Raw genomic sequence first — 12,087 nt, forward strand, 5'->3', positions numbered from 1 at the left:
CTTTAATCCATCCAGGTGTAGAAAGCCTTCCAGTAAGATCTCCACACCAAGCTAGGAAAGCAGAGAATAATTTCCTCGCCCCTGTTGGCAAAGGAGGCTGGAATTCAGCCTGTAACTAAGAATAAAACATCTCCCAAGGTCTCTGGGATACCCTTTGTAAATAATGCTGCCAGCAGCATGCCACAAATATTTCAGTAACTACATGATCCTTACTGAATCACAGAAGTTAACCTGCAATGTAACAACACTTGCATGACCCCCCCTTTTAAAAGGAACTACAAAAATTAAGCTACCTGCTTGTGAAAGTGTTTTAGTCCAATATCCAGAGCATTTTAATGCAGATAGAAAAGAGCTTTAAATTGCTGCAGCATAGTCTCAGACCATTTGTAATGAAACAAAACTAACAGGCCCCACAAGACACATGGATTTGATGCTGTCTGTCCCCTGGACATTTAGGCTGAGCAGTTCTATTTTATGGTTAATATTTACTCCATAACAGTGATTAAGAAATAAACTACGATTTTTTTTTTTAATCTGCTCCCCCTCCAAGTATATAAAGCCTTTAACAATCATGCTGAAATTTAGAGATTTAAGACCCAACTTGGCTTGTCTAATAAAAAAGACCAAAACCACAACATTCCAGTCTAGGTCCAGAAAATACCCTTGAAATTTGGATAATCAAATATAAAATAATATTGGTTTTTGAATTATAAGAACTAGGCACCATTAACAAGCAAAAAATTTAGTCCAGAAGAGGGAAGGATTTATGGGACTCTTTCTACGCCAGAGGCATACAGAACCTTATTGCTGGCATATTTTGCATATTTTTGGCTGGTGGCACAGAGCCAAATGCTTGTTCCATTTTCTCTACTCATCAGTAAAACTATGAAGTCCTCTATCAGAAACAGGTCTGGGAATGAACTCCACTTACTCAGCACCTGGACTGAGAAAAGCCTCACAGCAAGGTGGTGCTAGCGAAATCCCACAAATTCACTCTTACTACTTTGTTTCCAACCTTTTAGAAGGACACATCAAGTCTACACTTGCATGCAGTCCGTGGCAAACATGGCAGATAATTTACATACTGAAAGAGTCACTAAGACAACCAGAGACGCCTGAAAATCGCTTTATTTGTTTGCAAAGTTGTGCGTTTACAGCAAGCATAAGCTTAGCTACCATGGACAAAAGTCTGGAAGAACATTTCATGTAGACCATTGAGATACACAGTGAGTAGAACCCCCATCCGCAAACAACATGCTGTTTTACTACAACATTGCTGGAACCTAACATTCAGGAGTTACAGATCCTTGACATCCTTCTGGACGTCCCACAGTGTGTCCGCACTCTTCCTCAGCTGGGCCACCTCATCGTCCTTCAGCTTTTGGTTGATGACACACGTCAGGCCAGAGGCACTTAGGACAGAAGGAAGGCTCAAGAAGACCTCATGCTGAATGCCATACATGCCCTGTCACCAAAGAGAAGAGATCAGACACAGGCCTGTCACCACAGATCAGTGGTTGGTTTATGTTTCAGAGCTCAAAAACCATTGTTTTACGACCTGCAGAAAAATTTCAGCCACAATGAATTCAAGAAAATAAATAGTATAGAGCTGTTTCAGACCAAATGCCTGGCAATACCAAACAGCTGATGGCAGAAACCCCACCTTCAAACCTCTCTCTCACTTTAGTTCTATACAGCAAGGAGCTGAAAAGATTCAGACACAGGATTAGGACAGGCCAACAGAGGGAGCTCAGAGCCCTTGCTGCAGCAGAGGCTGCGGAGCTGGTACAGACCACATGCAGCCGGTTACACCAGCTATATAAGGACAGTGGCTCCTGCAATCACAGCTGGGCCTCCAAGAACTCTTCCACTTTTACACTGAAAACTTCCTTTCAAGGAATCTGCATATGCTACACATAGCAAAGCTTCACACAAAGGTAGTTCTGCACAGAGAACTTCCTTTTCAGCTCCATACTTGTGACAAGAGGTCAGCCTAGAAGAAAGAGCAATAGTAAGCTGCCATTTGACATTCAAAGTAGTATTTTACAAAGCTTCCTTCATTCAGCACCTTGCTAATAGAGGCTATTTAGCCTGTCCAGAACAAAAAAGAGCCAGAGTGTCCAATCAGCCCCCAATTCTTACCTTCACCAGAGTAGCAACTGAATGAACCCGGTGCAGGTTCTTCAGGATGGTCTCACAGAGGTCAGCCACACTGAAGCCAATAGCCCAGTTTGTGTATCCCTTTAGTTTGATCACCTCGTAGGCACTAGGAAACATTGAAATACAACTTCATTAACATGTCTTCAAGCAAGTCACTGCAGATTAGAAGTCTTAAAACCAGTCAATGTAAGCCATTTAAAAATTTTCAAACTCCCGAAACACACTGTACTTTTCGGAATTAAAATGTCCAAGTTATGTGTTTCAACATTAGAGGATAAAGCATAAAATCTACATTATCCCCACATTATCCACTATGCATAATAAAGAATCTTGTTGTTCTCATAGGATTAGCTGAAAACAAAATCAGCTCCATCTAGGAAGAGATCCTAGTGTTAAGTAGAAAATGGCACCTATACCTGACAAGCTGTTTCAGCCAGGGGCACAATGGAATAGGCAAATATTTAGAGTCAAAGCACCACTACATGCTGAGGTTTTCAGCCAACATCTGCACACACTTTATCCCAGTGAGTGTATACTCATTTCACAAAAGACTTAGCAACACGTAGCCAGCTGTACACAAACTCTCCTGCATCCATGAGCAGCATTTTCCCCAATTCCAACACTCTGCTCACACAAACATGTTCCCTTTTCTTGGGCTTGTGCCCTTTGAACAAAGTTACCCACTGAAGAAGCTCCATATGGGAAAATAAGCACTCACAGCTCAAGTGCTCCAGCACTTGAGTGGGTTTTTTATGCAACAACCTGTCCCATGCCAGAGACAAACCTTACCAGCTGAAATCCTTCATTTCTGTGTTTAAAAAAGCAGTCCCACTCACTCAAGCAACCCTCTACCTAAGAGGGCATGAAAGCTGCACCAGAAGAGACAGAGTGCAGACAAACTGTTGTCAGCATGGTATCCATCCACATTATCCCTCAGATCATCATACCTTGCAACCACTTGCTTGTGGACCTCCTTCCAGTTCTCAGGATCCTTGTCAGTTCCCATGGCAGGGTTCAGCTGCTGGAGGGAAACTCCTGCCACGTTCATTCCACTCCAAACAGCCACTGCAACAGAGGCAGGACATCAGTGCCAGCAGCACCTGGCAACTCCCCCTCCATCTTTCCTAGCCAAAATAATTGAAAACAAAGGAGGAGCAACCAGAACCACAGCAATGGTTGAGGCAGGTTTTACGTTTTTATTTAGCTACAGTTAAATCTGAGAACTCTGGGAGTCAAACATGAGACTGTGTTAGCACTGGCACTTAAACAAGTCACTTGTAACATGTGGCAGCAGTCAGAGCCTGGAAGTTTCTGAAGTCAGAAATATCAAATTCTAGTAAAAAGGCATATTTTAGCTACCTGGCCTTTTAGAACTGATTTTACTCAAAATGGCAGCATTTGCAGCTTCACTAATCAGCATTAGGATCAGCCTTCAAGAAATTTGTTCTTATTTACACAAATAAGAGGGCAGCAATATGCAAACTTAAACTACCAAGACAGGAATATGCACCTCTCCCTGCATCCTGGAAGATCAGAGGCAGGTTGAGTCTCTGTTTCTGGGAAGTAAGCAGGAATGTGGAGTTACTTCAAAGCAAAAGCATCTGTGACAATGACACAGGATAAGCTCTGTATGTGCTCAGTCAAACTCTGCTTTCATTAGTATAGAGCTGGCTACAAAAACTGCTGCTGTTGATCAGACGCTGTACTTTGATCAAATGCAATGGGACAATGAAGAGCTGGCTCCTTTAGAAATACACAACATGAAAATATAAAGTATTGACAATGTACATAAATGTTCTGCTGCAGCATTTCAGACTTGGAATACATGAATTCAATCAGGACAGATAAATTTCTTTTATTTCATATTTAAAACTATCTTTGCTTTAAACAGCAAGGAGAAAAGTCACAAAACAAGGTAAGGGATAATTTTGTTATCCTGGACATGGACTGCCAGAATAACAAGCTCTGCTATCGACCTAGCAAGTGCTGATACTGCTTTCAGAGGAGAACTGTGCCAAAGGCTATGGAATGGTACGCCAAAAACTGAGGATAAAGAGAAGCAAGCTGCAGCCTTCACAACACAGCCTCACAAAACTGGCCTTCTCAGCTCAGGCTCTAATCGTACAGCCACAATTACACTTATTAAATATGTGTAGGTGGATTTCCTGCACTTCTCTCATCTTCATAAAATTACAGCAAAGTACCAGTTAATTGAGCTCAACTGCAGCTGTTCTTTCAGAATCCTGTAAGAAACCTCAACCTCTGCTATGGTTTGGCTCATTCCCAAGGAGATCAGAACTGCTCCTTACCACTGGAATCACCGTGCTCTCCCAAGATCCAGCCATGGCAGCTGCTTGGATGGATCCCAAGTCTCTCGGACATCAGGTAACGGAATCTGGCCGTGTCCAGATTGCAGCCACTTCCAATCACACGGTGTTTTGGCAGCCCACTCAGCTTCCATGTGATATAGGTCATTATATCCACTGAAAGGAAAAGCATGCAGGGCAAATGAAACTCCACTCACACCAAGAATGCTCCAATAATTTCCTTACTGAGCATAGCAGGGCAATCAGGAGGACTCAAAACACAGTCGTGCTCACTGATCAAGGAAGCTTATATCTGGCTGTTTGGGGGATTAAAATGGATGCAGTGCTTGAAATTTTAAACAGTAGCTTGATGGGTCCTAAGAAAATTCAAGGAAGGTCTTTAGAGATTAGATTCCTACCAGCTAAAGTTGGACACACTTTTTTTTGGTCACAGTTAAAGCCCTAGGGCATTCAGAACTGGGACTGATCTCATGTGGCTAAAACATTCCAGCAATTTCCTGAATAATGCTCCCTTCCAGTTCACCATCACAACAACAGGTTAAACAATTTACAACCAAAAGTCTGAGATTTACATACTCTGTGTAGCTGGTAATTCCTTCGGTTTCATTTCTTGATTTGTGCACTAAGCACCTTCTACATCTACCACCTCTGCAGCATGAAAAGCCAGATGAGCAATGTGCTTTAGCTGCATGTGTTTCTAAAAATACAGTTTTAGGAAAAAACCCAGAGCTAGGTAGGGCAGACAGAAGGATGTGAGCAGAGAGCTCTAATTCACAGCTCAAAGCAACAGCGATAACCAGGCTGCAGGAATCGAGTCCAACTCTGAGGAGCCAGGCAGTTCTCAGGAGGGAACACATTTGTGTGCCCAGATCTGAAATGCATCATTAGCTCTGCTCAGGCACCAAAGCACAGCTCACACCTCACCAGTGGCATGTGCTCTACAGCCTCAGCTGGGGCAGGGAAGGGCATCAAAGGTTACACATCCAAAGCTGCTTCTCATGGGCTCACAATGACCTTCACTGTGTAAGACTAGTGGACAAAACTCCACACACTGAAAAAACAAAAATATAAATGATAAAAATAATTCTGAAAAAGCAACATGCAATTCTCCTCCTGCAGCTGCTCTGCTGGAGAGAAGTCGACAGGCTGAATTCAGCTTTGCTAGAACAAGAACAGCCTGATCTTTGTGTCAGTGTGGTTTTCAGGTAAGTGCTTAGAACTGCTGCAAGCCACTCTATTCACTCAGAACACTGGCTGACTGTACACCAGGTAATCACTCAACCCCCAACAGAGCATGCAATGGTTCCACTCTGCCAGGTTTTCTTTAAAAGCAGTGTCAACTTCATCACCACAGTTCTTCAGTAGTGGTTTCAGATCTTGAATTAAGCAAGGCCAACCCTACAGGGACACCCAACAAAGCACATCAGAATATTTACAGTCACCTTTAGACATCCTAATGTCCAAACTGTCTCAGTGCAATGAGATACTTGCAAGTGAACAAATATGCATAATCTTTACTGTTTTAATTGAACTGTGGAGTACAGACAAACCTTGTTTCACCATAGGCTTCAGCATGCAAATGCTTTTTTCTGAAAATATAGTCACAACTACAGGGCAAGTTCTTCATGCTGAAAAACAGCCCTATGCTATCCAGACACAAAAGCTTCCATTGGAGAGAAAAATTTTAAACTTCCTACTGCTTAAGCCAAAGTATGCAAAGAACTTAAGTATTTATCACAAAGTACTCTTTTAAAATGGACATAATGGCAAGTTCTGAATAAAGAGAGCATCAGAAACTAGAGAGTATTTGTCTGTACTCTCAGATGTCCACAAAAAGCTATGAAGTTTCAATAATTTGTAATTGAAGAGATTTTCTGAGAACTAACTAATGTTGTATCTTGTCAAACCAAATCTGTAAGTAATTAGGAGAAGACTGCATTACCTGGGTTGGAAACCACCAGGATGATGCAGTTGGGGCTGTACTTGACGACATGAGGGACGATGTTTTTGAAGACAGTCACATTCCTCTGCAACAGGTTGAGGCGACTCTCTCCCTCCTGCTGACGGACTCCTGCAGTCAGCACCACGATCCTGGAGTTGGCAGTGACAGCATAGTCTAACCAGAGCACAGGAGAGAAGATACAGAGTGTGTTTAAAATAACTCCACTAATTCCAGTAGCACTGTGTTAATACAGGAGTTAGAGAGAGCTTCAGCATTCAAACCCAAAACCCAAGACATCAGTTTAAAAGCCAGCAGCATCTCCTAACATTGACCTGATATACCAATACCTGGGTGTTGAGAGTCCATTTAGCCATTCTGACTCTCATTTCCACTATGAAAATAATACTATTTCTTCTACATACAGTTTCACTAAAATCAATTTTACTAAACAAGCCCCAAATTGTTAAGAGATGTAAGAGAGCCCAGCTTAAGAGCCACTCCCATTATGGTGTTCATCTGAACTCACCCCAACTCACACACTTCACCTTTTTCAATGCCAAATCCTAAGAGTTCTTTAGGACTGCACAACTAATTCTCCACTACGAAGCAAAGTCACAAAATATCAGTGTTAAATCAAAGAAACTGAAGTGCACCTTTGTCTGCCACGATCTTGTGAGTGTGAAGGAACACACTCCCATGCTGCAGGTCCATCATTTCTCCTTTTAGTCTATCTTCCATAACATCAACCAGAGCAAGCTCATCACAAAGACCCTAAAAACAACAAAATGTGGAGTCAATGAAGCAGTTCACATGCATTTTAAAGTTAACCCAGGGCAGAGTTAAATTACATTTTAAAGTAACACGTTTCACCCATCTGAAAGCATCTCTTCTCCAAATAAACCAGCTCTATCTTGGTGTTCTGATGCATCTCATGAAGTCAGAGGCTACTACAGCACAGATTCACAAAACCCACTCAGACTTTCCAAAAAAAGGTATCATTTGTGGAGACCTTGAGTGCACAGCCAACACTTTGCTAGGAAAGCACTTCTTAATTTAGTTACTATCTTTGGAAAAAAGTTTCATCTTTCAGATGGTAAACCCTCTAAATCTATCCAGCAAACAGGCCTGTTTTAAATATTTAAATATCTGAAAGAACACACCGTCTAATTATCAAATAAGTATTCTCTTTCAACATGCCATCAGTCAATTCATTTCACAAAAATATACAATGGGAACAGACTTCCTCAACACTGAAATTGAGAGAAAAAGGATTCTTTAGCTATTTTTCTCTACAGGAGCTACTGTGTGATATTTATGTTGCAGAACAGATTTAGCTCCCATTTCTAATCAATATGGTAATATCAATGATTTGTCTTTAACTGAGCAGGAACTAAATAACCAACGTGGAAGTTTTAGAGTCATGCAAATTCATACAGTTAACACCACACCACCAAACTGAAATCAGTATTAGAGCCAAGCATTTTGCACAAGTCAAACCCACATCATATTGGTCGGCAGTGGCTGAACATGAGCCAGCCCAGCTGGCCAAAAAGGCCAAAGGCATTCTGGCTGTATCAGCAACAGAGTGGCCAGCAGGACCAGAGCAGTGACTGTCCCTCTGGGCTCAAATCCTGTATTCCCTCACTACAAACATACTGAGGGGCTGGAGCGTGTCCAGAGAAGGGAACGGAGCTGGAGAATGGAGCTGGAGCATCAGGAGGGGCTGAGGGGGCTCAGCCTGGAGAAAAGGAGGCTCAGGGGAGCCCTACTGCTCTCCACAGCTCCCTGACAGGAGGGGACAGCCAGATGGGGTTGGGCTCTGCTCCAAGGGAACAAGGGACTGAACAGATCCTGTGCCAGGAGAGGCTTAGATTGGATAGGAGGAAAAAATTCATCACCAGAAGGGTGGTCAGACTGCCCAGAGAAGCTGTTGGGTCACAATCCCTTGATGTGTTTATAAAACTTTTAGATGTGGCACTTGGAGACATGCTGGACTTGGCAGTTCTGGGTTAATAGTTGCTCACAACGATCTTAAGAGATCTTTTCCAGCCCAAATGATTCTATTACATTATTATAATTCAGTTACAAGAACCAGATGGTTTTATTATGAAAACATTTTATACTGCAGCTTATAGTTGTGAGAGAGTAAAAGCAGAAGCCTGACTCAAATAAACTCCATGTCATCATCCATGCTTGAAGAATTTAAAACCAGTTCTTATTCGGGGTTTGGTGCATACTGTTCATTAACAGTAAAACTTTGTGCTTAGATATCTGACAAGGCAGTTTGACCCTGCTTAGAGAAGTGCATTAAATGAATGCTGAATTGTGGTTCAATTTGTGGTAACATCACCTGGGCTCCCCCACAGGTTACATCAAAAACAACTGATTTCATGCCATGACAGGCAACCATGTGCTTAAAAATCGTTATATATAAAAACCCATACGGAATTATCATTTATCACTGTTTTTCCATTAAATTTCTTCTTTACTTATTTGTTTTAAAAACTATTTGCCACTTTCACATCAGTTTCGCACTTAGTTTCAATGCGGCCTGTTCCTTCTTTAAATTTTCTTTGCTCACAGGGTTCATGAATATCAGCAAGTGAAAGGCCTTACTTTTTTTTTTAATATAATTAAACATGCATTAAAACATGCATCCTCAGGGTAATACATTGGAGGGTCATCTACAAACAAATTACAGCTGTTTATTTGTACAAGCAAGATTTTTCATCTGACTGTGAGCTAACTGATTTAAGATCTACCCCTGCAAGGGTGCAGGGCATATCTGTTGGTGCCTTTTAAAAACAAAAAAAGTCTGCAGTTTCTATCTGTCTTTTCAAATTTGATGAATTCACAATATTCTCTAAAAACAAAGTGCAAAGTACAAGACATCCTCACTGATTAATAAGGCTTTACTTTGCTCAAAGACTGCGCCATGAGATTTGACAAACATATCCCACAAACCAGCAGCAGGAAAAGTCATAATAATCTCCAAGTTCAGCCCTCTATTTTTAGTTATTTAAAAACTAGCTAACACCTCTCTGGAAAAAAAAATAAAGTCATATAAACAAGCGAAAAGGGCTTAAGAGAAATAGGGAAGCTGCTGAAGGGGATAGCAGTATTTTCAGCTACTAGAGCACATATTCTTTAAAAGAATGAAAGCAAACAGTCTTGATTGCTATCCTATATTTCACCCAGATTTTTGCTTTGTCCCCATTCTTTGCCCAGCATAGCACCCTCACCAAGCAAACTCCAGCTTTGTTGGGGAAGAATAAAAAACTAAAAAGAGAATGAGAAGTTTGGTAGGGGCTGTGAAATCATTCCTACCTACATCTTCCCAGCAGCCTGGAAAATCATTCTGCCTAATGAGACATTTACTGCTAAGCACAGACAGAAAAGTGAGAGAACAAGGAGAGGCTGAATGTGGAGGTCAGGCTTGTAGGTCACTGCTTGCTTACCCGAGCTGCTAATGATTCATTCCTGCGCCAACCTCCCAAATGTCCCACCTTTTACTAAGGTAGTGCAGAGCACGACAGCACGGGGGCTTGGGGAGCACGCTGTCCTTGAGCCGTACCTTTCCAAGGACGCTGACAGCAGCGGCCATCCCAACCATGCCAACCCCCACAACCGTGATCTTGTTGTTGGGGACCTTGGTTTCCTCCGCAATGGGGCTGATCAGCTGGTCCTTGACAGTGGCCATGGTGTTCTGCGAGGAGAGACGGAGAGATGCGGATCAGAGCAGGCCAGAGGGAGCCGAAGGCATGTTCTGAAGGGAGGAGTCACCTGCCACAGCCTACGTAAAGCAGCTCCGGACACGCTGCCCTTGCTCGCAGGGCTCCTTCCCAGCCACGAGTCACCCCTCACCACCCACACAGCTCTAGGTCTCCAGGTGCCTGCCCTCCCTGTGCCGGCCAGCGGCTGGCAGCACACCCCGCCACTGCCGTTCCCAGAGCCACCCGCCGGAGGTGAAATTCCATCAGCGCTGCCGGGCCATGGGCATTCACCTCTCGGCACACCGGGGCTCCGGGACGGGACTCCACGAGCCAGCCGGGCCGCAGGGAGCGGGCTGGGATTTCCCCGGCTTCCCTCCGAGACTGCCCGAGGCCCAGGGCCGCGCCAGGGCACACAGGGGCCGCGGCGGCACCCTGAGCACAGCCGGGGACCAGCCCGGAACCACCGCCCGACCCCGGCCACCCCAAACCCTCGGGAGCCACAACCCAGCTCGGGCCACCCCAGACCCCAACACTCGGGGGAACCGCAGCCCGGCTCCGGCCACCCCAACCCCAAACCTCCGGGAACCACAGTTCGGCTCCGGCCATTCCAGACCCCAACCTGAACCCTCGGGAGCCCGACCCAGCTGCGGCCACCCCAGGCATCACCCGCTGGCCACGCAGGGATGCTCGGCCCGCGGCAAGGCGGAACCCCGGCGGGGTCAAGGGACGGGCCGGCTGGGCGGCCACCCAGCACCCCGTGCCCCGGAGCGGGGTCTCCCCATACGCACCGGGCAGCGGGAACAGCGCAGAAACGGCGAGGGGAACGCGGGGCTCAGGCAGGGAGCGCTCCGGAACGGCAGGGGCGCGGGGCTCGGGCAACGAGCGCTCCGGAACGGCAGGGGCGCGGGGCTCGGGCAACGAGCGCTCCGCAACCGAAGGGGCGCGGGGCTCGGGCAACGAGCGCTCCGCAATGGAAGGGGAGCCGGAGCAGCTCAGGGAGAGCGGGGCTCGGGGCTGGGGGCTCAGGCAAAGACCGCTCCGCAGCGGAAGGGGCGGGCCCGGCGGCGCGGCTGGGGGGAGGCGGCGGCCGCGCTCAATCCCCGCCAAGGACGGAGCCTCAAGGATGTCGCTGCTCCGCCCCGGTCCCGCAGTGGCGCAGGGCCCGCGCTGCTGGCCCGTCCCTGGAGCTGTGTCCCCGGGACACCGCTGGGCGCGCCGCCGGGAGCAGCGATGCTGCCGGGGCCGGGGGTGGCCGTGCGACACTGGTGGCCTCGGCAGCTCCACTTTCACAGGGAACAACGGGGCTGTCGGTCCCTGGTGTCACAGAACCACAGGCTTGGCCAGAATCGCTGCAATCGATATAAAATATGGCAAAAGTAAAGCATTTTACCTGATCTTTCGTGGAGAACTTGCTCAAGTTGGGGTATCTCCTCAGTCAGGGGTATCTGATTTCTGCGCTCGTTGATTTCTGCCCCGGGCCTGACTGCGGTTGGATTTTTGGTGGTCGGACGAATCCCTCCTGGAGGCACAGAGCGATGCCTCGGCAGGAATAAGGGATGTAACGTGAGGCAGGCCAACAAAGAATGTAACCCGAGTAGAGCCACCGCCACCGCCTCCTCCCTCTCCCTCGGTCTCGGCCAGACCCAGCACACTCTCTTTCGCGGTATCCCAGTAGGGCATCCCTTAAAGATGATAATAAGCGTGAATGTAGTTCAACGCCTTGTTAAAGCAGTAAGCAAATCCGATACTGTAAGTAGCAATAAGAGTCAGATGATATTTTCCTTTTCCTCATACACACAGAACACACAGACTGAAAATCTGGGTGTACAATCGGCCACTGCTGCTGAGCAGAGAAGAAAGGGATTTCTTGGAATTCCTTCGGGACCAAAGCAAGCAAAATACAGGATAACAGCAAACAGAGTTTGTTTCATCTAGCGATCTAACA

At 45.8% G+C, this 12,087-nt stretch overlaps 1 protein-coding gene across 2 annotated transcripts; it reads right to left on the reverse strand.

The window, feature by feature from the left end:
* Positions 1-1,110: 1,110 nt before the first annotated feature.
* LDHB (lactate dehydrogenase B) lies at positions 1,111-11,762 on the reverse strand. 2 transcript variants are annotated; one of them, XM_054282254.1, is made up of 8 exons: positions 11,533-11,762; positions 10,004-10,135; positions 7,083-7,200; positions 6,430-6,603; positions 4,470-4,643; positions 3,108-3,225; positions 2,143-2,266; positions 1,111-1,465 (listed from the first exon to the last, which is right to left on the reverse strand). In XM_054282254.1, the coding sequence occupies exons 2-8, from the start codon at positions 10,127-10,129 to the stop codon at positions 1,298-1,300; spliced, it is 1,002 nt and encodes a 333-aa protein (XP_054138229.1). In that variant the 5' UTR covers positions 10,130-10,135; positions 11,533-11,762; the 3' UTR covers positions 1,111-1,297. The 2 variants fall into 2 exon arrangements, with proteins under 2 accessions (XP_054138229.1, XP_054138230.1); XM_054282255.1 differs by lacking the exon at positions 11,533-11,762 and adding an exon at positions 10,931-11,127.
* Positions 11,763-12,087: the final 325 nt, after the last annotated feature.

The sequence above is a fragment of the Melozone crissalis genome, unplaced genomic scaffold, assembly GCF_028551555.1.
Source record: "Melozone crissalis strain CALT ecotype California unplaced genomic scaffold, PUWL_Pcris_2 ptg000033l_1, whole genome shotgun sequence".
Classification (NCBI taxonomy): domain Eukaryota; kingdom Metazoa; phylum Chordata; class Aves; order Passeriformes; family Passerellidae; genus Melozone; species Melozone crissalis.

Coding starts and splice junctions, on each gene's coding strand:
- LDHB (XM_054282254.1), bottom strand. CDS start 10,129: ATGGCCACTGTCAAGGACCAGCTGATCAGCCCCATTGCGGAGGAAACC. Junction 2,267..3,107: donor CACAAGCAAGTGGTTGCAAG/GTATGATGATCT, acceptor AATGTTTCCTAG/TGCCTACGAGGTGATCAAAC. Junction 1,466..2,142: donor CAGTTGCTACTCTGGTGAAG/GTAAGAATTGGG, acceptor CTTTGGTGACAG/GGCATGTATGGCATTCAGCA.